The 27835-nt window shown below is 39.5% G+C and overlaps 3 protein-coding genes across 5 annotated transcripts; all 3 read left to right on the top strand.

Moving 5' to 3' along the window:
- The first annotated feature begins 43 nt into the window (after positions 1–43).
- Positions 44–2715, top strand: LOC145553047 (calnexin-like). Of its 3 annotated transcripts, none has more exons than XM_081611394.1 (5): positions 44–705; positions 780–844; positions 1626–1745; positions 1830–1932; positions 2103–2715. In XM_081611394.1, exons 2-5 carry the CDS (start codon positions 782–784, stop codon positions 2174–2176), a joined length of 360 nt encoding a protein of 119 aa, XP_081467520.1. In that variant the 5' UTR covers positions 44–705; positions 780–781; the 3' UTR covers positions 2177–2715. The 3 variants fall into 3 exon arrangements, with proteins under 3 accessions (XP_081467520.1, XP_081467519.1, XP_081467518.1); XM_081611393.1 differs by having other exon boundaries at positions 44–536; XM_081611392.1 differs by having other exon boundaries at positions 44–844.
- A 481-nt stretch (positions 2716–3196) lies between these two features.
- On the top strand, positions 3197–7724 carry fgl1 (fibrinogen-like 1). Its single transcript, XM_008419781.3, has 7 exons — positions 3197–3491; positions 4863–5031; positions 5143–5302; positions 5394–5482; positions 5854–5942; positions 6777–6964; positions 7049–7724. Exons 1-7 carry the CDS (start codon positions 3438–3440, stop codon positions 7245–7247), a joined length of 948 nt encoding a protein of 315 aa, XP_008418003.2. The 5' UTR covers positions 3197–3437; the 3' UTR covers positions 7248–7724.
- Positions 7725–8768: 1044 nt separating this feature from the next.
- snx25 (sorting nexin 25) lies at positions 8769–27573 on the top strand. The gene is made up of 22 exons (XM_008419782.3): positions 8769–8980; positions 9200–9901; positions 11084–11168; positions 14623–14839; positions 16479–16651; positions 17693–17879; positions 18260–18330; positions 19916–20106; positions 20224–20355; positions 20717–20866; positions 21467–21592; positions 21714–21878; positions 22585–22716; positions 22812–22952; positions 23799–23912; positions 25174–25251; positions 25343–25426; positions 25521–25638; positions 25728–25794; positions 25882–26063; positions 26815–26915; positions 27015–27573. The coding sequence occupies exons 2-22, from the start codon at positions 9545–9547 to the stop codon at positions 27078–27080; spliced, it is 2937 nt and encodes a 978-aa protein (XP_008418004.2). The 5' UTR covers positions 8769–8980; positions 9200–9544; the 3' UTR covers positions 27081–27573.
- The last annotated feature ends 262 nt before the right edge of the window (positions 27574–27835 follow it).

Here is a 27835-nt window from a genome sequence, read left to right on the forward strand (position 1 = left end):
CTTGTTTTTTTCAGTATGACATAAAATACTTTGTGTTTGTAAAGTGGAAGGGTTATCGGGTATAAACATTTTTTTTCTTTTTTTTAAACCAAATTTCTACCTTTTCTGATTAGACCATCTTGCAGATAAAATTGCAAATGTAAACTAACATACAGCATAAATAGATCTTTTTAATCTATTGAGTAGAAATAAAATCCCATCATGCTTTGAGTTGGAACTGTGAATAAATGCTTTAGTTAATAGGAATCTTTTTTTCGTCTTGTTTTGTCTTTTGTATTTGTCCTAATTATGACATTATTGCCTTAAAAATCCCACATAAACTTATAATTTAAGATCATAACTTAATCTGTTTCAGCATGTAAAAAAGAAGGCTGTGTGAAAGGGTGTTTAGGACACTGATATCCGTGTAATATGGTAACTCTGTAACTGGAGTCAATGTAAGCAAGCAAGTGGCTTCTGATCAAAGTCCAACAGCACAAGTCTGCAAGGTATGAGGAAGTGACTTCAGGAGACTGAGAACACTCCAGGTTGAAAAGGTAAAATAATTCATTTGCTGTTTGTTCTACTCAGTTTTTCAACCTGCTTCCAATCCAACATGCTCCTGTTCTATTCAGTGAGGTTTGTTTTCTCGCTAGCTGAATCATTCTGCAGAGAAAAGCTTCAGTTTGGATCTCTTAGTTTGGCCTCATGTACACACACATGCAGGTAGATTTTCTCAGTGCTTTGAAATAACTGTTTTCACTCCATTTTTATGTTTTTTGTTTGTTTGTTTCTTTTAGCAATGCAGACAATAACTCTTGTGCTGGGTATGATGCTGGTGTCAGCAGTGTCTGCTGCAGGGCAGGTAAGAGTTTAGCTTGGTGTGTGCATTCATTTTCTTTTCATTTGCATCAGTAAAATCATCAACTATAAGCAGACACATTCAAACGTGGGCAGAGTAGCCAGGAATTGTACTCAAGTCAAAGCAGAGCTAAGGAAGTGGGTATTTGTATGTGGTCATTAGTTAATTTAGTCCCTGTGTTGTCTTGTCAAATAATGATCTTCAATTTATTCTCTTGTAATTCAGTGTGATACATCAATGCAAAGTCGTGCATAATTGTGAAATCTAATGAAAATGATTAATAGTTTTCAGCATATTTTGGGCTAAATGTTAGAAAGAGCTTACGGGGTAGTAGCCCAGGGCAGCAATTATTGTGGGGTGGCCCACAAAATTTTTTTATGTATTTTTTTTTATGGATGCATGTTTTGAAAACATTGTACTTTATGTAAGAGTCACAGGTCCACATCAGTTGAGTTGTAATAGTATTCTGCGATTTTTAAGACTACAGACAACACCCAAGTAGTTGAAAATTATGAAGTTTTATTTGTTGTTTTTTTTAGGGGACAACATGAAGCTACTGGCCAAGTGACGTATTAAACTTACCATAATCAGTTGGTATAATCGTCTCAGACCTGGTTATTTATAGAACTACCTATTAATCTATTGAAAATCGCATTGGGGAAGTAAAGTTTCTTTAGTGAAAAGGGCACCAAGACGTGGTTTCCAGCCCATGGGCCTACATAGTTGTAAATCCGGCCCTGCATATGTATGTAATCAACACTGTATTTGTCCATCTATGTTGCAGCCTGGTTTCTTAGAGTCCATCATGCTGTCCATCCAGCAGCGTCCCTGGCTCATGGGTGTCTACGTCTTCGTGGTTGGACTTCCCCTCGTTCTCTTCGTCAGCTTCGTGTGCCCTGACAAGGTACTTTGTGTCCACATTGTTGTATTCTCTGGGTAAGTAGCACAGCTGCAAACCTTGGAACTCTGTGTGGTGTTTTAAACGTAGAGGTTCGGCCCACCCGACCAACCGTATTACTACAAGAAAACGGATGATGTCCGACCAGACGACCCTGAGGTCTCCCCGCGGAGAAAATCGGCAAAAACCAAAAGTAACAAAGTCTCTGTTTTTTAAAAAAAATCACATTTGTCAACGTTTCCAAGCTGAAACAAACTGATAATTATTATTATGAAGGTGTAGTTATTTATGATTATTTAAGCTGAAAATGCATTCACCGCCTGAGAAAACAAACGTTTTGTGTGTGTGTCTGTGTTTGCGTAGGATCGCAGATCAGTGAACAGAGCTCCGCAGAGGAAACGACGTCAACTCACAAGAGATTGCTGAGCAAGCAGTAATACTCTCAGTGTGACTAACCTTACTGTTATTATAAAACTACTGCTGGGGCTGGAGCGGTGCAGTCAGAACTCAGTCATGTATAACTGGAACTTCTGACTGTAATGTGGACAAATTAGAAGCTGCTCTGAACCTCTCATACTGATTCCCGAAGGATGTGAATAGATCTGCAACTTACATTTCTTTTAGTAATCGATTAAACTGTCGATTTTTCTGATGATTAGCTGGTTATTCTGATGATTTACATGTTTTATTTTATCTTTAGAGAGATAAACAACTCATTTCCTGTCAGAAACATATGCGTTGGTTGGGTAAAAATACATTTATAATTTGGAGGTTAATTGCAGTTTTTCAACCACAAATTTAGATTCACCGTCTAAATTCACCTTCAGTATTCATTACAATGTTTCAGTTTATGGTAATATTCTTCATCAATCACAAAAGAAGCCAAGATGCTTTCTGTATCAGATACTAAATTATATTTTTCTATTGTGTCAAATACTTGCTTCATGCAATAAAATGCTAATTATTTTCAAAATCATTCATTGTTTTATCTGTGTTTTTTCATTCTTTACTAATTCTCTCTTTTTGCCTCTCACCGTTCAGATGCTGCTATAATAATAAAAAAGATCGGCAGTGTATTAAATACTTATTTTCCGCACCGTATTTATAAAACGAGGCTGTCTGACTGCAATCAGTCACAGAACAATTATGCAACCAAATAATGGAGGAAAATGGCCTCCTTCTGTCCTCTATCCTCCTACAAACGCTGACCTTCAGGCGCATTTACCCACTCCAAACCATTATTTCAAATGGCACAAAGCTGCTAATCAGAAAGACGATGACCACTCAAGTCTCTCAATGACACTCACAGAGGATGGGGTAGATGGGAGCCACGGTGCGTTGGCCAGGAAGAATCAAAGAATCACGGTACAATTGCTACCAAGCGACACAAAGCTTGTTTTTAACAACAAGTTTAATATTAGAAACTTGTTTTTAACGTGAAGTTGGTCTTGGCAGGTTCTGGGTACATCTGTTCTGAGCCGTGCCTGAACATTTGGTGTGTTTTATCACCGTGGAGAATCAGGCATTTCTCCAGGTGCTCCTCCTTTGTTTTAACTCAGCTGTAGGAAGATTTTTCCATTCTCCAAGACAAGAATCAAACAGATAAGCCCAAACTCTTTGAAGAATCAGTCTGCTTTACTGACTTCTTTCTTGGTTGTGCTGCAATTTTTCAACAACAGGAGGAAGAGAGGCCCCACCATGGCCCTGCTAACAGGATTGATGATGCTGGCAGCTTGCACCTCATTTGTCAAGGTGAATACTTTGAATAATCCGAATGCTGTTCTGGGGTGTTCTGTAACTGTGCTTTTTAAAATCCATGTACTCCTTGAATTTTCCATATTTTGTCACAATGCAGCCAAAACGGTTCTGTTTATCTGTTTTCACTTCACTTACAGCTGAAAGGTATTGTATTTCATGGTGTCTACAACAGACATTATGGTTGCTTATTCAGGCTGTAAAAGATAGCCAGACCTTCAGATGATAACAGGAAGGCTGAACATATTACAGTTTTTCTTTTAGTTTTTAATTTATTCTCTCTGTATTATCTCAGAGTTAACAAAGAGCTTCACATTTTCTAAAATATATACATAGACGGAGACCCGTTTTTGGTTCGGTGCTTCTAACTGAGGTAATCACTAATAGGTAGCCTAGCATCTCTGTCACCTCAAAAGCGTTAAAATGTCTACTCTGTCATTATTTTGACTATTGCTGTCTGATAGTAATACACTGTTTCACATGAGAGAAACAAATAATAAGAGTGCTATTTTTATGGATTCATTACTGTTTTCCAACAGAAACGGGAGCTAGCTAAACTTGGCATCAGCGTGTCAAAGCCTTACAGAAACATGAGATTGAAAATTTGTCCCAAAATTTCCACATTTTTAAAGCTGCATGTATACAACGTTTATAGAAAAAGTATGTTTTTACATATTTGTTCAAACTATCACAATGTCGTATAATGACGTGGCAGTGTAATATGAAACAGATAATCATCTTCTCCCATGTGCTGCTATTGCCGTCTGGAAAAAAACGCACCGTGCCGACAGATACAACCAATTAGAACCAGGAGGAGTGTCTTAACGCTGTCAATCAACCTCGTGAATGTGCTCCTAAAAATGCTAATGGAAAAGAAACAACTCACTGTTACCCAAAATCCGTTTATCTGTCATCATTGGAGGCCCTGTTAGCTAGATTTAGCATTCACGAGAGTCTCCGCTGACGAAGAGAAGCTGTATAGCAGATGGCAAGAGGGAGGCATGTGTAGGGGGAGGAGGCACGTACATGGGATGATTGACAGCGCGAAGACCTGCCTCCTGGCTCTGATTTGTTGCTTCTAGTTAGTACTGGGACAAGGCACAGAAGCTTGATGTTTTTCACAGATTACCTGCCTCATACTGTACTGTCACGACACAGTGAGATTTTTATATATTTCCTACAAAAGCTGACATTTGTGCAGACTTAGTTGTCTATTTTAAAGGCTCCATAATTTCAGTGCGTTTTATATTTCACATATTTTCTACATTTTGCTTTCCAACAGGCATATTTGAAACCAAATGAGATAATGGAAGGGAATAGATGTGAACATTTCAGGGACCACACATATGTGTGTATGTGTCTGTGTAGGCGTCAGACGGCTGCGGCGGGGAGCTGGCTCGGTTGCGGCAGCAGGAGCAGCTTTTGAAGAGACAGCTTCAGAAACAGGAGCTCCTCCTACACAGCTTACAGCTGATGACCCAACAGGGCAACAGCAACGATGCCGGACCTGACCGGGTCCAGGACACCCAGCAAGCAGGTCAACGCCCACTGCCTCGCACCCTCAGAAAACCCTGTGAAATCCTTGCTGAAGCTGTATTTGGTTATGCCGTCTGTTGGATAAACGGACTTGTGTAAATCTGTGTGTCAGACTGCTCCCAGGTCTACAGTTCTGGATTCAAATCCAGCGGTCTGTATCGGATCAGGCCCAGAGGGAGCCCTTCAGTGGTCAAAGTCTACTGTGATATGACTGAAGGAGGAGGATGGACTGTCCTGCAGAGACGGGTCAATGGCACAGAGGCATTTAACAGGTGTGTCTGCAGCATGCTGCATCATAGGCATTGGTACAAACTCAACTGTCTGTGTAAAAAATAAGAATCTCCTCAACTATCAATCCATCAGGTCATGGATAGAGTATAAGGACGGCTTTGGAGACCTGAATGCAGAATTTTGGCTTGGAAACGATAACCTGCATTTTCTCACAACACAAGGTTAGTACTGTTTTGCTTTGTAGACTGAAAACTAACACATGCAAATGCTGTTTTAAGTGTCTACTTTGTGGAAAAAGCCATGTGTAGCTTTTTCTGTAGCCTTTGTTTGTCTGCTGCCATCAAGTGGTCAAAATAACAACTATTAGTGCTTTGGAGAACACTTGTGTTGTCCAGAAATGTCATCTGCTCATCCACTTTCCCATCGATGGCCGCAAAATTCTCGCAGGGTTGCTGGTGTCTACCTCTGGTGGTCTTGCTGGGATTCCAACACCAGGACATTCTTGTATCAACGCAACAGCGCATAAATTTCTACAGGCCACATTGTATGCTGCATAAACTTATCCTTTTTCTTGTGGCTCCTTCTTTTGCAGGGAATTATTCAATGAAGATCAACTTGGAAGACTTTGATGGCCACCAGCGCTATGCTGAGTACAAGAACTTCCAAGTAGCAAATGAAAAGGTCCAAGTCCTAAATGTTGATGGAATACATTATGTGTAGCACTGTGTGTAGTTGTTTGAAGATTAAAAGGGAATATTTTTTTTAAAGAAGAACATATTAAGTAACATTATATCTTAATTTCAACCCTATTGCAGCAGGAAAACTGTAAAAACAAGTAAGCATATGAGATTTTAGACAAAATTTGGATTATGCAAACTATCTAGCTACCTAGCTAGATAGTTCCTAGCTAGGTAGCTAATTGTTTCTTAATTGGAGTTTTAAGATGCTTCTTAAAACTCCAATTGCATAAATCGTAGTGGATTTATGCAAAGCTCATTCTATCTAGTCATAACCATCGTCACAATTGCATTGGAAGGTTATTTACAGAGAATAACCTACCTTTATTTCCACGGAAAATAAAGGTAGGTTAATCTATTTCCACGGAAAATAAAGGTAGGAGTTGGTGCTCTAACTATGATCTGTCAGTGTGACTGGGAAAAAATACTCAAAAAAATTTAAGGTCAGGTATGCAGTACTTTTTACACAGCAGGATCATTATTGGTGCATTGCTTCCTACCTGAGGGTCCTGTTTAAAAGAAACATTGACTTTTGTCAAATTAAAAACCTACCTCAAATGTGACATCTTAAAGGTTTCTGTTGACAATACGAAGTTTTAAAGACTGGAAGTGATAGGAATCCATTTCAATCTTGGATCTCTGGATATTGGCGACTAAATTTGATTTATTCAGTGTGAAAATACTAAGAGTCAAGAGTTATTAACGTTATTCATTTAAAAAAACATCCCGAACTCTTGGAACCTCATGCAAGTTGTTATTTTTTTATTTCCGTCAGTAGGAGCACTACCGCCTTTCCTTTGGAGACTATGTTGGTACCGCTGGAGATGCTTTGACTGGAAGCTATCAGGTTCCTGAGGTCAAATGGGCCAGTCACCAGGGCATGAAATTCAGCACCTACGACCAGGACAATGATAACTACAAGGGGAACTGCGCTCAGGAAGACAAAGGAGGCTGGTGGTTCAATAAGTACGAGTCTAAACAAAAATTCACATTTATGTCTTCCAATGACATTAACAAATACATGCTCTGTTCGACTGGTATTTTCCGTAGATGCCACTCGGCCAATCTCAATGGCGTGTACTATCCCAACGGACACTACAGTGCTTCCACGGATGATGGTGTGGTCTGGTATCCTTGGAGAGGGTGGTGGTATTCGCTGAAGACCAGCATCATGAAGCTGAGACCTGTAGACCACAAAACCCGTCTCACTGATGACCAGGTGGCAGTTTCTCTCAAGCCACCTTCCTAGGTTATGCTTGCTTTGGGAAATGATGAACAAATGGAACAAAAATACTTTGCAATCACCCATATCTTTGTAGTACTTACAACTGCATTGACCATTTCCTCATAATATATAAGAATCCTGTACTGTGTCAGGGCAAAGCTGAGTTGCATACACAATACGGAACAAACAAAGGGACAAAATTGACAACGTGTGAAAGTTTTGGTCAGTTCTTCAGACTTGAATGTTGTAAGAGGAAGTTGCATCCAGCTGTCTGGTTTGAAGACATAAGAGGAAGTCTGATGTCAGCGTTATTGAGAAGTAATGAAACATTGGATTGACATGAGGTATTATCACACAGCTGTAATTGACTGAACATGTGTATTTTATCTGAACAATGGAGTGGCATAACCTTTCAAAACTACCCTGTCAAGCATTGTGCTGGTTCAAAGCTCTTCATCAAATGTGCTTGCTAATAAATCCATTGCTTTTTTTGAAGGACAAGGTGGTTTGTTGTCTTACTTTTGACTCGTTTCACAACTTGAAACAACGCATTGCTAGGCTATGGAGGATTTCATGTGGTCCATGTTCTAGTAGTGTAACATGTGACTTTGTGATCACATTAGCAGGGGACAGATTCCAAAGTGAAACATAAGCATAAGTCCATCTGATTTCCAGTTATTTTCAACTTTTTTCTAAACCCATCTTGTAGTTTGTTGTTGCTTCTAGGAAGCAAATCTTATCTTGGGTTGGTCTATAGACGTGTATGTTTGTGATTACTCCTAGGGTATAAATAACCAGAATAGAATGCAAAATTCAATAAAACAACTTTTACCCATGTCCGATTATGCTGTTGTAACATAATAAAACTCACCTTCTATCTCTAATTACCATACTAATATAGCACTTTTGTACTCTAAATTACTACATAGTCTAGATTTAAAGTAAAAGGTTTTCATTTTAAACAACTAAAATCAAATATATTGTCATAAACAAAAGGACTGTGTGTATCTCCATGCCCAATATGGCAGATTATTCTGCATAGATAGATTTAATAGGATATTCAGAATGTTTACTCCAGAAAGGAAGAATGTACTTGCGAATATCTGGAAATGCAGACCCAATACTCCTAAGTCAGTGACCTTTATTTTTTTTTACACATGCATGTCTGTCTTCCAGCCTGTCCATAAAAACGAAGTGTCTTTTTGCTCAATAAAACACTTTAAATATTCTAAGAAAGTAATATCCATGTTAATATCTAATTTAGATATAGCTGAAATATAATTTACCATAGCTCAGTGTGAAAATATTAACTGCTGTTGACGCTGAATGGGGTCTTTGTTGTGAACTGCAGTCTGAGACAAAAATCTGTCGTCACACAAGCAAGGCACGAGCCTTTATCTTTTGGTACACTTGATTAAATGATACGGGAAGCCGTTTTACTGGGCCGCGCTTCTGCCAGTGAATAGGTTGCTGTGTTCAGGCTTGAACTCCCCGCCCTTTCAAACTGTACGTAGGTTAAAAACGGGCGAGACGTCAGCGCTTAACGCCAACGCTCATTGGCTGACACCGCTTCACGTTGAGAGAGATTGTCAGTCAGCTGGAGGTTTAAGGAGAATAACAGTTACTTGTTTTTGTCTGGCGGCCTTTGACGAAATAGTGGTAATGCTTATAAGCCTGCTCAGCCCGCTGAAACGACTTGGTATAGCTGTTCGGAAAACAGGATTGTAAGGTTCTTGTCGGAAACTCTTCAGCGCAAGGTGAGTAAGCTAACCTTAGCTGATGTTGAACTGGTTACTAAGCGAGCAAGCTAGTAGGCTACCTTCCGTCAGTGTGCTTGCTAGTCAATTGCACACCTTTTTTTTTGTATATTTAAGAGCAACAATATCGCCCTCCATTGTTATTTTTCAGGTACATTTATTTCTAATTCAGTTTAGTTAGCAGTCGCTCAGCTTCTTTTCCGCCTCTTTGTCTCCAAGGTGACGGCTTTTATCACTCCATCCATCATCTCATCACCCTGGGTCTTTCTGTCTGTTCTCCGGGAGACTGCTACCAATACCTTAGACAAGCGCGGTGCGTTTCCTGTCTGGAGTGTTGTAGCAGGCGGAGCTCAGTGCCTGTTGCCACCGGGTGGCCCGATGCTAGCAGCGGGGAAGACATAGCGGCGCGGCTCGAGGAGGAGATGTCAGAGCGGGGATGCCTCTTCTTGGAGACAGTGCTGTAGTCGATGGAATACCGGAGTGCACACCCTACACCTGCCGCTGGCACTTGCGGACTTGCAGCCTAACAAGCAGTGACAGATATATGGATGGTGAGGTCGCAGCATGCCCACCCCCTCAACTACCACTACGCCGCTGGCTGGAGGGAGCAGCAGCAGCAGCACCGGAGGAGAAGAGGAGCCCGTGTCTGCCAGTCCCGACTCTACCGGCGGCTCTTCTTTCCGGGTCGTCCCGGCTTTCTGCCTGGGCGTGGTGGCGGCTGTTGCGTTTCAGTTGGCCTGGGGAGGCCTGACTCTCACCTCTGTCCTGCTGAAGCTCTTCATCTACGTCTCATTCGCCTTACTGTGCTTCCTGGCCGGGAGCTTCGTGCTTCTGGTCAGGAAGAGCCCTCTGAAAGTCAGCTGCTTTGACCGAAACAGGAGGCAGTCAGCTGCTCGTCTGGAGTTCTTCAACAGGCTGATGGTAGGAAGATTACCCTTTCGAATAACATGTATGTATATAAATATGTTCACAGAGAGCACATTTTAGTGCATCTAACAATGGAGACAAAAAGAAAACACTTAACCAGTAGCGGTGCTTACATGACTGGTTCCCTCCTACCCAGATAAAAAACAAACGAACAAAATAAACATTTTTAGTTTGTAGCTTAAGAATTAAGCGTATATCGATCATTTTGACCAATGATATGGGTCAAAATTGTAAAGACTAAAACATTTTCTTCTGAAAATGCTGAAATTTAATACTGTCTGTCTGTCTGTCTGTGTTTATATGTCGTTCAACAATAAACAAAACGTATAATCATTTTAATTAAAGAAGTGAATAATAAAAAAATGTGGCAAAGAGATTTTTGCACATCTGTAAAAGAAAGGCATACATTCAAACTATTTTGAGCTCAACAACAATTTTCAGACAATTTATTAGATTCACTCCATCTTCAGCAATAAGAGCAGGGTAAAGTTTCTACCTCTTTGAAACACCTGCTGCACATTTTCAAAAGTTGAACAAATGAATTAAAATCAGATTTGGTCTGTTTCAGAGCAAAGTATCAGTGGATAGATGTGGACTTGTTTACTACAAAATTAAGGACAAAGTAACCCTTTTACTAAACAATGACTACATTTTGTTGTTCCTAAATTTTTTCCATTCTAATTTGTGATAATTGAAATCTGATAAAGTCTCCATCTACACCAACCCCCTTTATTATCTCATTTTTCATGCTCTTAGTTTTATTCTAATCTCATCCTGTATTTCTATCTTCTCATGTTTTCTCTTTGTTCTTAAATAAATAAAAAAAAATCTTGATCTATAATTAATGCATTCATGCCATCTTGCTTAATTTCCACTGTGCACATAGTAAATGATCCCTTCAGAAAAACAATGCTGTGTTTGCGGCTGGCAGTAGCCAGCCTGTCTTTCAGCCGCGTTGTTTTCTGCTGTGTGCCGATGACTTATTGACGTTGACGATGGAGGGAGATTGGCGCAGACATCTGTCTTGTTAACATGTTGCATCAGCTCTGACAGATTGCTTGTCAGGGATACAGTTCTCCTCTTTTAGTTGTATTAAAATGCTAACTGCTAATCTCTCCTGCTTTCCCGAATGTGAGGTTGAAAATAAAGTGACCTGATGCTCTGGTTGTCCCTCAGGGTCGGTTTTCAGTGTCTGCACAGGAGTCTGGCCTGAGCAGAAGAGTGGTGGTGTCGCACAATGTGGACAAAGCCCTGAAAGAAGGTAATTCATCAGAGATGCTTAGACGTATAAAAAACGTGAGCAAGCCATACAAGTTTTACTGTTATTTTGGGCTAAAATGTCCTGCTTGGGGTTGAGCAGTGATTTATTTATTTTTTCCTGTTTTTGTGAAGCTTTGCTTTGTCAAGACTGAATTCAGATGTTTCGGATTTCCCTTTATGAGCTCTAAATGTAGGATATCAAACTGTGTATTTTTAATAATCCAGGCACAATGTGTCCACACATCCTTAACAAGTCTTAAATTCATGTATATAAGGATTGGATTATAACGTAAAGGCCTTAAAATGTCTTAAATTCCTCAAAAAAGTAAATATGTTTTTTCCAAGTATTACATTTTGTCTTTATGGAACTGTTTAATGTGGTTTGTTTTTATTTTTCCCCTCCTGGGACTTTTCTGTCAGGCAAAAAAAAAGACATCTTCATTGTGCTTTGTGACACGAGACCACTGATGCTACTGCTAACTAGTGCTAATATACCTTTGCTAGCTCGCAGGGGAAGTTGCAAAAAACTACCCATGATCGTTCTTTGTGACTGTCATGAGTAATTGCAAATTTTTTGCCAGTTGTCTTGACAAAGTTTGTTAATTTCTGTTATGACACAAGTCTTAAATTTCATTCATAGTGTTCTTAAAAAGTCTTGAATATGAGGTTTTGAAACCCTGTGTCAGGATACACCTATCATTATTGAAATTAAGAACATCAATAACATTTTACCAATATTTTCAGATCTATTATGCGTCTTCACAGAGGATTTGCGCTCAAATAAAGTATTTTTTGTACTCTGAAGAGATAAGAAGGCTGAACAAAGTACGATTCTTGCTCGCAGTTGGCAGCCTGATTGAACCACAAATGTGTCTCTAGAAAATGCAGCTCGCCTTTCAGTAAATTCTTAAATGTCTCTTATTCCACTGAGTGAAATCTGAAACATCTCACTAATCCAGAAATTTAGTAACTGAGGTTTATTATGTTTCCAATCAGTGAGTGAAAAGTCATCACCAGTCGAGCTTAAAAATGTCTGAATCTGGTTACCAGCTCATTTCCTGACACGTTTCTTTGAGAGAGACTTTATATAGTGATTTGAATCTTTTTGTGCCATGTAGAACAAATTAGGAGGAAATGCAAAAGGATTAGCTGGTCAGAGATTTAAAACATTTCAATTTGCTCTTTAGACCACAGTGGAGCAAATGCTTTTCTAACATGCTAATTAAAGTTTCCTGCATAGATTTTTATTTCTGGGGAGTTTTTTTTATTTTGTACAGTCAAAGACTCAGTCCATTACTCGTTTGTTTCTTTGCTCTAGAGTATTGTCAATTCATGGAGCTTCAGGGTGAAAATATACTTATTGTAAGAATGCTGTGTCATTTCCATGGAGACTTGTGTGTTGTTTCCAGCATCTTTCATCACAAAAACATTCCGTTAGTAAAAATGTTTTTTTAAACCCATTAAGAAAACTTAGTGATGGCGCTGTGCTGCTGCCACTCATCACTGCTTCTCAGTGACCCACTGTTGCACCAGTAAAAGGGCTGGTGAGGGAGATGCACAAGCATTTGAATAAACACACATCTACACAATTAGAGGAGCCTTGTGTGTGTGTGTGTGTGTGTGTGTGTGTGTGTGTGTGTGCACGTGCACGTGCCAAGCAGCAGATGGCTCCAGGATTTGTACTGAGTTAACAAACGCCTACACAGTAGAAGAAGGGGATTTGTACATGCTCCACTGTGATTGGCAGGTGGAGTAGGTTGATGGCTTTGGATTCAGAGTCGGCTTCTGCTCTCGGTGATCTGATGACTTGGTCTGAGTTTCTGTCCAGGCCAATTTAACAACATGCCTTCTGGTTGGATCAGGAAATCGTGGACACAAATAATGTTCAAAGTAGTAAATTTTATATATCTATATAGATTTTATGTATCAACAAACTGGCTAGGATTCCACCAATGTAATCTTGCAATAATTGATTTTTAAAAATCAATTAACTCAATATTCTGTTTTGAAAATGGAACTTTTGGAAAATTTGGATAATTTTCTTTCTCACCAATTCACTTCTTGGGTTTCCAGAGTGATTCTAACTCACCCAAGAACTACAATATGATACAATCAGCGTGTTTTCCAGCTTCTATTTATGTGAACTTTGAATTCAAGTTAACTCACAGAAAGAAGAAAAAATTTAATAAAATCCTTTTAAAAAAAAGTAAAAATAATTTTCTGTCATTTGTAAGGCTGAAAAAAACAGCTAAGATTGGAAATTGAATTTAGTATGGGGGGGGGAAACGCATATTTTACTTTTAAGCCAAATTGCCCAGCTGTAATTGAGCTGTATTTGAACACTGTACAGTTGTTCAAAAACGTTACTGACTCAATATCAAAGTCTTATCTGAGCAGTAACGGCACCAGTAAAATAATCAATATACTAGGATTGTAAGCTTGGACAGTCTGTTTCAGTCTTAAAGTGCCTGGTGTATCTAATTAGCATCATACCTACATTTAATATAATTGTAGGAACAATGTTGACATTTATAATCTCTAAGTTATTTAAAAGATAATTGACAACAAAAACACAAGTAACCATTTTTTTGTACAATTGGATATCCATCCAGGCTTTCAGGGGTTACAGTTATTATTAGTATTACTATGTTTTAAAATAATTATGATATTTACACTAGAAGCAGAGGTGACATCACACTGTCGACAGTACAACCCCTAACTTTCTCTAAACTGTGAAGAAAACCTTGTCTCTAATGTGTTTTTTTTCCTTTTTCATTATTTCTCCGCTACATTTGTCCTGTCCTGGGACTCGGCCTTTGTATTTGTTTTCTCTGCATATCTTTGCTGCTCAGATAACAAAGTCCATTTTGGCTATATTGATCAGACGAGTGACTCTCTCCATGTTTTCCAAAACCACTTCACCATTAGCTAAGACAGAAAAAGAGTGAGGTGTTGAAATGAGAACATAAGAGCCCTCACAATCACAAAGTTTGCTTTTGATATTCCTCATTAATTCTAATTGGCGCTTCTAATAGATGGCAATAATGAGGCATCCTGTGTATTTTCAGATTAGCATCACGTGAGCGTATGTTCCGAATGAGCCGAACACGGTTGTGTCCTGCTCCTCTGGTTTTCTCCTGCAGTTAGTCACGTCAGTCTCTGCTTCTATGAGTCATCGCTGTGATAAACTAGCCTGTCCTTTTTTTTTAATTTAATTTTTTATTTTTTTTACACCTCGCTGCCTCTGATGCACCTGGCCTTTGAGGAAATGAAACCTGTTGGACTAACTCTGCAGCTGTTTAATTTGTGGTTTAGTTACCAAAAAAAAGAAAAAGAAATCGGGCACCAGGGCTGGCAAATTAAACTCCATTTAACTGAACCGTTCATCTTCTTTTCTCTCCTAAACAAAGCCAACCTGCATTGGAATCCTCTCTCTATGTCCGTCTCCTCTCCAGTGTTCGACTTGGCCTACAGAGACTACATCCTGTCCTGGTACGTCTCTCTGAGTCATGATGAGGGCCAGCTGTACTCCATGCTGCTGGAGGACTGGTGGCAGATGATTGGCCAGTTGCGATCCAGACTCGCAGACATAGACGTCGTCGACGTGGCGTGCTACGACAGCGTCCGCATCCTTCACTCCCACTTCACCGACCTCAGGGCCGCGTCTGGAAGGTACGCACTCAGCCACGTTTCTGTCCAGTCGTCGGGCGAGTTTCGAGCGAGCTTTGAAAATGTCGCAAAAATGAGAATGCAAGTTACGCGTGCTTCTGTCTGGAGCGAATTGACCATGCTACGCAAAGTGCTCCACATGGCTGTAAAAAAAACAACAACAAACAAGATGTAGAATTTTTTTATTTTTTTATTTTTTTTAAAGTTTTGTTGACAGACCCATCAGTGGAGGTGGAAAGTTGGTTACGTCAGAATTTATTCGGTTTTTACGTTATTCATATTTTTATTTTTTCAGAATTTTGGTATTTCACATGCAATACTTCAAAACGTGCATAAAAAAACCTTGATGGAAACACGTCTGGTTTGTTATTTGCATGCAGTTGTACTGGATAACTACATGTAGTGAACTTAAAGTTTTATCGCGATATTTTACGGTACCATTGCGACAACAATAAGTTCCAATAAGAAACGATTATTACTACTTTATTAGGAAACTATCTGGCTGTGACTGCACACAGATTATAAATTGTATTGATATTTATTGATCCTTTAATTGAAAAAACAGTCTAGAAATTAGGAAAACAGACCATTTTGTCAGGTTTTAATCATCTAGAATTGGAATTTATTGTGGCAAAGATTAATCAAAATTCTTATAAGACATTTATCATAAATGATACGATAAGTAAATCGCCCCAGATTTTCTTAATTTTAGGGAGTTACTTATATGCAAAATCAATTTTATCTACCTTCGCAAAGGTTGCTGTATTTCACAACTTTTCAGATGGGAGGGGGGGGAATCGGCATCCTTCAAAATTGGTGTCGGTGATTGGCCAGAAAACTGTAAACGGTCCACCTCTACAAATTGAAATGGCAAGAACACTAATTAATTTTAGTGCTGGCTATCGGCCTTTTTCATTCTGACGTTATGACTCATTGTTGGTGTCATAACGTCAGTTGCTTTGTCAAAGACAGCAACTCAAAAGTGCTGTCTTTTGAGTTGCTGTCCCCACCATGCCCCAGTAATTTCACGCATCCTGACGGAGTGAAATCCCATCAATCTGATGCAGCGTGAATGACATTAAAAACTCACTTCCCCCCCAACGATGCACGCAAAAGACGACCGAGGGGACAGACGGAGCGGTGCTTCACGCTTTATCTGCTTTTATTATCCTGGCACGTCGGGCGAAGCTCATGATTCCACCTCGCAACAGTGGCGTCTGTCATCGATGGGTTAGTGACTACGAGAGCAGCGGCGGCGGCTTGTCTTGATATGTCAAGTTAAGGAAAAATGTAATAAGAACAGCTCTGCGTTGGATGAGTCATAGCATCCTCACCTTGTTTGAGCTGATCTGACATGAAGCTCGGACTGAAAAATGCGTCTGTGTTTCAGAAGTAAACATGCACTCAGCACGAACCTCAACAGATGATGGAGCTCAAACTGCTAAATTTAGCTTTATAAACCATTAAAGTTTATATGATAAGATTCTTCCATCCTGCAATCCAAAAGCTCCAAATGAATACAACGGTGCATGTAACGCTATCCCTCACCCTAATCTGTTTTCTATATTTACTTTGTGTGCGTGTGTGTGTGTGTGTGTGTGTGTGTGTGTGTGTGTGTGTGTGTGTGTGTGTGTGTATAAAGATCAGAGGAAGCTGCTCGTCCATTTCCTCTCCATCCCTGCCTGGTCTGTCCCGACTCTGAGATGGCCTTCCTGCGTTGCGTAGCGAGAATCCTGCTGCTGTGTCTGCTGCCTCAGAAGGACGCCAAGTCTCACACGCTCCGCTGCTGCCTCACAGAAGTTATAACGACCAAAGGTGCTGACGTCTTTCTACGTCTCTACGAGCTTTGTTTTATTTTTTTTTATTTGATCTTTTTATCTGAATCGAACAAACGAGGAAATGAAACTGACTCACTTTCCATTAGAACTGGGTGATGTGGCTTAAAAATTAAATCCCAGGTTGTTTTTGTCAAACCAGGTCCAATTTCCGATTTAAAAAAAAAAAATTCTCTTTGCTTTGTTTTCTGAGAATTTTTTTGCTTTTACAAATGACAGAAAATATTTTCAAAAGGGGGCTTTTACTTCAATCTTTGCTTCTGGCGGCTGAACGACAGAGTTTTGGGGCCAAGCTACGAGAATTTTTGACTAACGATGAGAATACAGTCCAATTTTACCAGGAGAACGTTTCAAAATTAGGAGAGAAAAAATTTTGTTTTAATGAGGGGAAAAAAGCTTGAATAATTTTTAATTTAGCATTATGGAGTTTGGATAAAATGACTATTCTGCTAACTTTATTCTGGTATTATTTCAACTTTGCCATGTGATTTTTATTATATTATTACTATTATTGTATCCCGGTAACTTCACAACTTTATACTCATTAAAAAAAACAAAAACAACAAAAACTTAGCCTGACCTTTACATTTTGTTGTCCAACTAAATAAAAAAAGAAATGCTTTAATAACAGGATGTCCACCCTGGATGTACTGTTGTTGAATGTGTGATGTAGGAAACAAAGAGGTTGGTGGGAAAAAAAATCCATAGTTTCCACAAATGAAATCTTCAAAAACCAAAAAATTCTACCAATCACAAAAACTGATTGGTCAGCCTTCTGCTAAATAAATTAATTAGAGAAAATGACCCATAAAAACCTGCTGTTTTAGTCAGCAGCAGCTAAAAACAAAAAATCCTACAGCACCCGATCTGCTTTTAGAACTAATATATTCACATATCACTGTGTCTTTCCCCTCTTTTACATCCTGTGATTAACCCGGACAGACAGGTTTTATTCTTTTTCTTTTTCCTTCTCTTCCCGGCGCTGAATTATGATTGTGTTTTGTGTTGCTTGCTGCTGCAGTGTTAAAGCCTCTGGTGGAGGTGCTGAGCGACCCGGACTCCATCAACAGGATGCTGCTGTCTCAGCTGGAGCAGAGGGAGCAGCAGGCAGAGCAGCAGAAGAAGGCCTACACCTACGCTGCCTCTTACGAAGACTTCATCAAGCTGATATCAACTTCCACTGATGTCAATTTCCTCAAACAACTCAGGCATGGCAGCGGCTGCTCACACACTCACACACACACACACGCACATATGGCCTCATTAAACGCAGAATGTTCTGTACCTGCACAGACGCTCTTTGAATGCACCACTCTGTCTGTATAAACTCAATAACAGACGGCTTAATCACTAATATTTTTGTGCTCCTCCTGCTGCTGTGGGGGTTTCCATGGGAACAGAGCTCGTCTCTAAAGAAGTGTGGCGGATCTACAAAGGGGGGTTAGACATGATACTGTTACATGTGGGTCATTAGTGGAGGAAATGGTGGTGACACTGACTTTCATGGCGTTTTGTCAGGTAAAGAATCCTCGTAATGATGTTTTATTTTGTAATTTCCCGTTTTCTGGTCTCTCCATCTCCATCCCAGGTATCAGATAGTGGTAGAAATTATCCACGCCACCACCATCAGCAGCTTGCCTCAGCTCAAGAAGCAAAAAGGTAAAAGGGAATCGACAGAATGTGACGGCAGTAATTGGTGTGACTCAGCACAGTCTGCTGCTGCGCCTCTGATCTTTGAAGCCGAGGGAACAGTGTGTAGAACGGGGCGTGTTAATCATGTTCCCAAAATTTAGCAAGCAGTTTGGCTTGTTAGACCGATGCATCATTGTTCCTATTAAACTGAGCTAGCTTGATTTCTTTTAGGAAACTTTAGAGTGTTTAGTTTTCTCTTACTAAACGCTGTACATCAGGGTTTTGTTATTTTCTAGTTTTCCTTAGACGCCCTATCTAATTCCAGACAAACAATCTAATAGTTTCTGCTTATTCAGGGATGTTCAGGAGTCCCAATCCCTGCAGATAATATAAATAAATATCAAACCATGACTACAGGACGGTATTAAACAATGTTTTTTTTTTTACCTGTTTTACGTTACTGAAGGCATTTTTAATCTTTTAGTTTACTCATATTTAATGACATAACTTTGTTCTGAGTCAGTTTGTTTAATATTCTTTTTGCTGTCTGTTTGTATGGCAGATATTGATCACACACAGGCCTGTGGTGAAACAAATTTTGCTGGACGATAAATTGTCCCAGAAGTTATCGCGATAAACGCTAATATTGTTGTTTTGAGACCATTTTCAAGCAATATAATATGGTAATGGCATAATAATGCCATTACCATGGCAAGAGCACATTCTGAAAGATCAATAAAGATTACATTTTAATGTTAAACTGGAACTGGAAGACATTTTAAATATTCAAAATAAATCAGCAAAACAACAAAACCTGTAAAATAAAATGAATTATGAAATCTCTGTCATCAAAATTGTCGTTCAAGAAAAGGGGCTCTTTGATACCGATGCACCAGTCTGATTACTTTTTTTCAGTAAATTATAAAAATGGAAATTATTGTTGCTTATTGCGACTGAACTAGTCACACATTCCCACGCCTATATACAATAACTGAATACGGAAGAATAAGAAAATGGTAAAAGAATATATATATATTTTGCTGTTTCTTAAAGGGTCTGTGTTATTTAATATTGCAGTACTTTTGCATATTTTTCCTCTTTATTAATTCATTATGAGGTTTCCAATGAGGAATAGACAATCCCTCTTAAAACTTTAATTTGCCTTTCTAACTGTATCTATGAAACACTGTTTTTATTCACATTATAGATGATGCCGTCTGTAATAATTATAAAGCCAAGACAGAAGTTTGTCAACTGGAAATAAACAGTAATAAAAAAATTTGTATATTTAAAAAATATAAAGAGATATATTGGGACCAAACACACAATCCCATATTTGTTCTTTTGAAACTCTGATGCCTCAGTAATAAACCAGTTGTTCACACTATTTTCTGCTAGTCAGCAGAACTACTCTGCTTAGTTTCAATACCTTTTTAATCAAATATAATGTAAAGATATGGATAATAAATAACTTCATCCTAACTAAATATATATATATATATTTTTTACAATCCCAGCTTTTCCATGTATTGGGATTATTTTAGTTCTGTGGTTTAATCTCATCACCGCTCTCAGTAACTTCCTCACCTTCCTGTTCGTCTCCCTCATTCAGAGCGCAAAGGCAAAGAGTCGGCAGCCATGAAGGCAGACCTGCTGAGGGCCAGGGACATGAAGCGCTACATCAACCAGCTGACCGTCGCCAAGAAACAGTGCGAGAAACGCATCCGCCTGCTCGGTGGACCCAACTACGAGAACAGCGAGGAAGGAGGAGCCGATGACGGCGATGAACCACAGAGCCAGAAGGTCAGAGGCACGGGAACGCTGGAGGGAGCGTTTTAGTTCTAAAAACCGAAGCCGTTCTGTTCAAGTCGTTGACGTTAAAGCGCTTTTGGTCTCATTGTGTTCTCTCGCTCCTTTCAGATCCTCCACTTTGATGATATTTTGTGTAACCCGGGCTACAGAGAACACTTTCGAGCGTACATGGAGAGGATTGATAAGAGAACTCTGATAAGCTTCTGGGAACTGGTGGAAATGCTGAAAACTGCCAATAAGGTATTCAGGGCGCACATTCATCAGAGTTCAACATAGCTGCTCCAAACTAAAAGTAAAAGAGTGCAGGGAATTTTACACGTAATGAAATAACTTCCATCTTAGCTAAGGTTGAGAAATATGATCCTGTAAAGAAATCCAGTTAGATTTTGTACAGTTAAATAGGTTAAAGATTTTATGGTTGGCAGATAAAAAACATGACTGCAGAAATGCCAGGTGCTTCTTCTGTTAGCGTTTATGTAAATATTTGCTTTTAGGAGTATGTCTGAATTTTCTGTTTACATGAAAATTCAGAGGTGTTGATGTGCAGCGTGTGAAGGCGACACCAAGCCTTTGTGAACTGGTTTCTGTTTGTTTTTGGCAGAATGAAGTGCCCCAAATCGTGGGCGAAATCTACCAGAAGTTCTTTGTGGAGAGCAAAGAGATTCAAGTGGAGAAGTTTCTCCTGAAGGAGATCCAGCAGAGTCTGGTGGGGAACAGAGGGACCGAGGTGTTCGTCAGACTGCAGGAGCAGGTACGATGGGATTTAAAACGTAGACGATTAATCATGAAGAATCGATTATCGAAATAACCGTCAACTAATTTTGTAAGAGATCAATCACTAGGTTGAGAATAAAGACTAAAAAAAAGGCCATTTGCTGAGCAAATGATAGACTCACAGATGTAATTGAGCCAAAACTGTACAAAATTTTTTTTACATTTAAGATGGAAAAAAAAAAAAAGTAAAATGTTTGACCCAGAATTCTTCAAGTGACCCAGTTTTAGCTTCACCTGGTTCAAATTCTGCAAAAAAAGCACTTTTTCTGTTCCATTATTAATTGACTAATTGAAAAAATAATCAACCATATCAAGTTTACTTATTGATGTTGGCCTGAGCTTTTCACATGTTGCTGTTGGAAGTATTTTGTGTTTATTTTTTTTTTTTGCTATAAATGATGAGGCATATGCTAAATGGACGCTACATTAGCGCATTTTAGTTTAGCTTAATAATCCTTTGGTCTGGTGTGGGGTACAATAACTTCTTTAGCTTATTTTTTTCCCAAATGTCCGCTCAGGTTTGAGCTTTTTGAGTAGGTCTTGCAGCAAGAATAAAACATATTGAAATGTTCTCCAGGTGGCCGAGACCATGAGGGAGCGCTACTACCCATCCTTCCTGGTGTCTGACCTCTACGAGCGGCTGATCAGACGAGACGAGTTCCACAGCCAATCACAGTGCAGCCCAGAGGAGAAAGGCAACGGGGTCTGACACACACACACACACAAAAAGATGTGTCTGCATCACGTGGTTTTTACTGTATGAGATTGGCTTCTTTGTGTGTGTGAGCTGTCCTCATGTTGTTTCCATGTCCCTCTGTGTGCAGTGCCAGGGTCTGGATGCAGGGGAGGAAGTGTGCGACGAGGGAACTAAAGGAATCAACGAGCAAGCTAGCTACGCTGCTACTAAACTAAGGCAGCTGTATGACAAACTGGAGTACAAGCGGCAGGCGCTGGGCTCCATCCAGAACGCCCCGAAACCAGACAAGAAGGTAGCAGATGAGAAGCAAACTGTCTTAGCCCTTCAGGTTTCCATCTACCTGCAGCTGGACGATTAATAGAGTTGATCCATGAATCAAATCTTTGGTTTTTGAAAGTCTGTAATTTTTTTTTTTCTTTTTTCTACCCATGCACTTCTTGTGTTTCCATAATTTAGAGTGATGTCAGCACACTTAAGGCTGCCATCTTGTTTTACAGCATCTCTTTATTTGGAGTTTGAATTCAGATCAAATCTATGTCAAAATATATGTTTATCTTTTCTTTTCCATTTTTAATTATGAGAAATAATATCAAGTGACAAAGTCAAAATTATATGATAAAGTTGTAATATATATGTATTTTTGTCATTAAAATGACTTTTCCTCTTTAAAAGGTGTTCTTCTGGTATAATTGTTTTTTTTCTCTGCTAATATTAGAACTATATTCTCCAAATTGAACAGAAGTTCTTCTAGCCTGGCCCTCATGGCTGCCATCGTACAGCTCACAGAAGAGATGACGGAAATAAAAGCCACTTTTAGAAAATACTTTGTCAATTGTAATTTCTCTTTTTAAAAAAGAGCGAGAAAAAGAATTCGACTAAAACCGGATCTGAATTGAAAAAAAATCTGAGATTTTAATTTCAATCAAGTATTCTGACATCAGATATTTAACTTTTATTTTTTCCCTATTTTTGAAGGTTGTCTCTGTGTGTTTCTGCAGATTGTGAGCAAACTAAAAGAAGAGATCGGCGCCATGGAGAAGGAGCACAGCGAGCTGCAGCAGCACATCACCAGGACCGACTGGTGGTGTGAGAACCTGGGCCACTGGAGGGCCAGCATCACCGCTGCCGAGGTAACCGCGCCCACTTTCCTCACCGCTCAAACAAAATGCGGCTAACGCGCCGTGGATTCCCTCTGAACCACAACTTTTTTTTTTAACGGTTCCAGGCAGCAGAAGAAGGTGGCGAGACCGTAGCTTGCTACTGTGTGTGTGTTAGCCTGATGGAAGGAGAGGAGACGGCCAACAGCTGCTGGAGCGTCCAGAGAAAACTCACCGAGTTCCAGATGTTGCACCGCAAACTCACCGAGGTGCAGCTGCTACACTCTTCTGTCCCTGCTCTTTTTTTTTTCTCCTATAATTTCTGTTGCATTGTAATTGATTTGGAAATCAGTACTGTTTTGTGAAAATCAGATAAATATCAGGCTCATATTCTTTCACTACCACATTATTTTGCGTTGAATTTGTGATGAAGTCTTGTCTGACTCTCACTGGGCAGTTCTGATAAAAAGAATTTGTTATGAGAAGTTATGCAGACATGAAAATGCATTAAACCATTATTAATATTCTTAATGCCGTATTTTCCGCACCATAAGGCACACCTAAAAACCTTCAATTTCCACAAAAGCCAACAGTGCACCTTATAATCCGGTGCTCCTTATAAATGGATCAATATTGAGGTCTAGCAACTATGGTAAGCAGCCGCTGACTTCATTTTCGCCTGTAGAAGAAGAAGTGTGCGGTGCATGCTGGGATAGTTGTCAGAACGCTGGTTTGTTAATAAAGTTTGACTGACCTATCTACCTGATAATCAGGTCATCTGCAGGTCATTTAGCACCACATTCTCCACCAACATGCTGTGCGCGAATGGAGAAGGGTGACCATCGTCCGCCCACGCCCCAGCCCAGTCGCGGAAGGCTCTCCTCGCCGACCGGAGTCTGGTTGTTTTTGTTGACATTCCCTTGAGTACAGCTCCATCTAGTGGATGCATAACGTAACTCCAGCCTCTACTGTAGCGTCTGTTCTATGCGCCTTATAATGCGATGCACCTTATAGTGCGGAAAATACGGTAGTCTGTATTAATTAGTCATATTTTAAAGGCTAATATTATACGCCAGTTATAAACACCATAATAATTTTTCATTTCACCTCTTCAGTGTTTTCCATGTCTGAAGAAACTCCAGTTGCCGTCGCTCAGTAAACTTCCCTTCAAATCCATCGACCAGAAGTTCCTGGAGAAGAGTAAGACTCAGCTCAATGCCTTCCTCCAGGTAAAGCTCAGTGTGACGTGTGTGTGTGTGTTTAAAGTGGGCATCAACATTAGGACAGTTCCTTAAGGTTATGTTAATAAGCGATTAATCTGACGACTAATCTGATAGTTTTTTTATTATTATTTCTAATCTGATGATTAATTGATTAATTGGATAAAAAGTGTCCCATTCTGCAGATTTTCCATTAACCATTGAAATGCATTATGAAATGCATTAAAAATGAAAATCATTTAATTTTCAAATAATTTCCTTTTTTAAATAATAAAACAAAAAATTTTTTTGTCTAAAATGCATAGTAACACTTGATTATTTGTAGCAAAGGATTCATCTGCAGTTAAAATATTATTTCCAACATCACCATGTGAAAAGTTGATCAGCCAGGCAGTGTACTTCTAATCTGTTTTTATTGATTAACTGATTAATGACTGGATGGCAAAATATGCTTAATGGGAGATTTTCTTTCTTCCAGAATTTGAACAATGTGAAGCTAAATTTGCATATATGTTGTTTTTTTCAATAAATTGCCTTTTTTTGAGTCTATATACTCCAGTGAACGATTACTTGTTTATTGAATTAGTTAATGATTATTTCAATAATCAGTTTGTCATGATTAATCTGATTAATCGTTTAAAAATACAATGTATTAGCCTTATTTACACATAAATAACAGAAAATTCATAACATGATCTCGTTTCCTTAATTCTAAGTAGAACATCAGTGGTAGTTCTTAGTGTTGCAAAATATTTTAACATTAAGGTAATGATATTAAATCAATTGTTTTCTTGTTTCAATTCGCTAAAACTAAAAAAATTCTCAAACACTATTTAGTGATAGTTTTCAAGTCACAATAAATCAATTAATCGCGTGATAATAATCATCAAAGTGATGCTCCCATTTAGTATCGCTGAAAAGCTGCCATTTTGATAAGTGCAGCAACCATTTGACACCCAGTATGAAGCTGTTAGTTTGCACTTTTTATTTTTATTTTAGTTTTTACAAAAGTCCGACTGCCTCTTTTACCTGGCTTCCCTGTCTTTAGATGAACTATGAATATTCTGAAATGCAGTTTTGGTTACAGAGAATTCATAATCCATTTACATTTTTGCTGTTTTGTTTATTTGTTTTGGACATTTAAAATGTTAAATGATTGTTAGAAATTAAAGTTTGTAATGATTATTATTTTAGTTGAAAATGGTCTCAAAATGTTGAATCTAAACCACTGAACCTCTGTTGATGATAACTCTGGCGTTTTCTGTTGCAGCGGTTGTTGACAGATGAACGACTGTGCCAGTCGGAGGCACTCTACGCCTTCCTCAGCCCGTCTCCAGAGTACCTCAAAGTAACATGGTCTCTTTGTCCAAATTGAAATAAAAAACACACGTTTTTGTTGTTTTTCAAACCGTGGTTTCCTGTGGCGCTCTGCGTTTCAGGTGATGTCTGTTCAGAAGAAGTCCTCCTTCTCTTTGGCCTCCTTTCTGGAGAGGTTACCTGGAGATTTCTTCTCCCACACTGAGGTAGACGGCTTCCCGCTCTTCCCATCAGGTCGGATGAGAACTTGAGATGCTTAGCTTCACCCTGCGTGTCGCGGCTGTGATTGGTTGTCTGCAGGAGGACGGGGACGATGACAGCGACTTGTCGGACTACGGCGACGAGGCGGACGGGCGCAGAAACGCCCTGGCTGAGCCCTGCTTCATGCTGATCGGGGAAATCTTCGAACTCAGAGGAAGTGAGCTGCTAACGCTAACAGAATCATGACCTGAAATTACCTCAGAGTGGATTCATCTAACTGCTTTTCTGTCTCTTTTTCCTGCTCAGTGTTTAAGTGGGTGAGGAAGACTCTAATTGCACTAGTCCAGGTTACATTTGGACGAACTATCAACAAGTAAATACCGGCTTTTTTTCCACGGGGTTCTATGCAGGTTTTCGTATGTGTGTGATGAGCGCTAACGCGATGCGTTCCTTCCCTCAGACAGATCCGGGACACTGTAAACTGGATCTTCTGTGAGCAGATGCTGGTGTGCTACATCAGCGTGTTCAGGGACACCTTCTGGCCTAACGGGAAGCTGGCCCCTCATTCCAAGGTCCGGACCGACTCAGAACGCAGCGAAACCAAGGAGCGGGCTCAGCAGAAACTCCTGGACAACATTCCAGGTAGCTGCGTCTGGAAACTTCCTGTGTACCTCTTTGACTGCCTCATATTTCAGCAGCTGACTTCACATGCCTCTGTTGATGTCTAGTATGGAAAACCATCACTAATTTATTCACAACTGCAAGATTAAAGATGAATTTCATTATTATTAAACTGATTTGTTACGCCTCACAATCAAACACTTCTTTCTGTTAGATCATCACAACATCATTGTGTTTGGAACATGAGAAAATCTGGCTAAGTCCGAGGTAGAACTGAGCGATAAATCAGTTTTATTGATTCATCAAACTTTAGATTTTTGAAGATTGAATTATTGGAACATCTGTATTTTTTTATTTTATTTTTTTTTACTAGTGCACTCCAGGGTTTCCCCCAGTGTATCACAAGCCTGGCAGGCCACCAGACTTTACTGGTGCCCCCACAAGGCTAATCATTACTTATTTTTAAAAATCTTTTTAAAATGTTTTGAATTTTGTTAAAGACTTTATAGTTGGTGATCAGGTATTAATCTTCCAAGCTTTTGATAACTCATAATTATCAAGTTTCAAATTTCCTGTCAACTTTCATTTTTAACTTAAAAACACGACGAACCGCTGGAGGAATGACTGCCCTAGCGCCCAAACACCAGGCTTAGCAAGTTTTCTGGGCCTAATTCTAGGAGTATGAAAACTTTTACAAGACTTTGTGTTCAGTAATTTGTCGCTTACTCATTACACATATGGACAGATATGTATGTGTTTTTGTTTCTATGAGATGCACTAGCAAACCTCGTCGGCCAGCAGAACGCTCGATTCGGAATCATCAAGATCTTCAATGCCCTGCAGGAAGCCAACGCCAACAAACATCTCATCTACGTAAGATGGACAGGCGAAGCGTCAAACCGGATTTAGGTATTTTTATTATCCAGAGCTAAAGGGCTATGTGTAACGACTCGGTGTGTGTTTCTGTCTCAGGTGTTGATGGAAATGCTGCTGAAGGAGCTGTGTCCTGAACTAAGAGCAGCAGCCGAGAACAGCTGAGCACAAACGCAGAACATCCCTGGATCACCAAGCGGACGGGGGACTTAGAGGGTCTCCACCGGCGGCGTCTGTTCCTCACCCTTTCTGTAGCTGACCAATCACAGAGTGCCAAGCGAGAGACAGGAAGTGAGGTGTTGTGGGGTAAATGTCTGAGCTTGTGGGGTGAAGGCTGTGAAATGATGGCAAACCGAGCTCACAGCGGCCTGAAACGAGGGGCTGGCACTTCATTTTGTTCAACAAGGACACTAGTTGTATCTGTAATAGAGAGCCACGTTCACTAAAGAACAAGTTTTAATTTGTGAGATTATGTAACACGTTTTTTTGTTTTTTTTTTTAAATTATGTTTCTTTGTTTCTTTAGTTTTCTGGAGACACAGACATTCCAAATCGATACTAAAAACAAAATGTTCTGGTGTAAATCTCATAAGTTGAAGTGGAAATCTTAATGTTTGGACATGGCAGGAAGTGATCTGAAAAAAAAAAGAAAAGAAAAACGCGGACCGGATTGATGACGGAGTCCGGCTCTTCTGTTCCCCAGGAAAAGTCTCGGCACTCTGACCTCTGAACATTCCTACACACAGCCTGAGCAACAACACTTGTGTTCTGTGATTCTTGTTGAGACTTGGAATCGTGCAATATAATTTCATGTGAACGTCATTGTGATAATTTTATTTATGATTATTATTGATAGATTTTATTTTTACCAAAAAAAAAATTGTTTAGAGAGCGTTTATATGAGCAATAAATGACAAACAA

The sequence above is a fragment of the Poecilia reticulata genome, chromosome 10, assembly GCF_904066995.2.
Source record: "Poecilia reticulata chromosome 10, P_reticulata-male-v2, whole genome shotgun sequence".
NCBI classification, from domain to species: Eukaryota; Metazoa; Chordata; class Actinopteri; order Cyprinodontiformes; family Poeciliidae; genus Poecilia; species Poecilia reticulata.

Excerpts from the sequence above, each read along its gene's own strand:
- snx25 (XM_008419782.3), top strand. The coding sequence starts at position 9,545 with ATGCCCACCCCCTCAACTACCACTACGCCGCTGGCTGGAGGGAGCAGC. Across the intron at positions 23,913-25,173 it reads AGCTCAATGCCTTCCTCCAG|CGGTTGTTGACAGATGAACG; the intron begins GTAAAGCTCAGT and ends TTTCTGTTGCAG. Across the intron at positions 25,639-25,727 it reads AATCTTCGAACTCAGAGGAA|TGTTTAAGTGGGTGAGGAAG; the intron begins GTGAGCTGCTAA and ends TTTCCTGCTCAG.
- fgl1 (XM_008419781.3), top strand. The coding sequence starts at position 3,438 with ATGGCCCTGCTAACAGGATTGATGATGCTGGCAGCTTGCACCTCATTT. Across the intron at positions 3,492-4,862 it reads CTTGCACCTCATTTGTCAAG|GCGTCAGACGGCTGCGGCGG; the intron begins GTGAATACTTTG and ends GTGTCTGTGTAG. Across the intron at positions 5,032-5,142 it reads CCAGGACACCCAGCAAGCAG|ACTGCTCCCAGGTCTACAGT; the intron begins GTCAACGCCCAC and ends TCTGTGTGTCAG.
- LOC145553047 (XM_081611392.1), top strand. The coding sequence starts at position 752 with ATGTTTTTTGTTTGTTTGTTTCTTTTAGCAATGCAGACAATAACTCTT. Across the intron at positions 845-1,625 it reads CAGTGTCTGCTGCAGGGCAG|CCTGGTTTCTTAGAGTCCAT; the intron begins GTAAGAGTTTAG and ends TCTATGTTGCAG. Across the intron at positions 1,746-1,829 it reads GCTTCGTGTGCCCTGACAAG|AGGTTCGGCCCACCCGACCA; the intron begins GTACTTTGTGTC and ends TTTTAAACGTAG.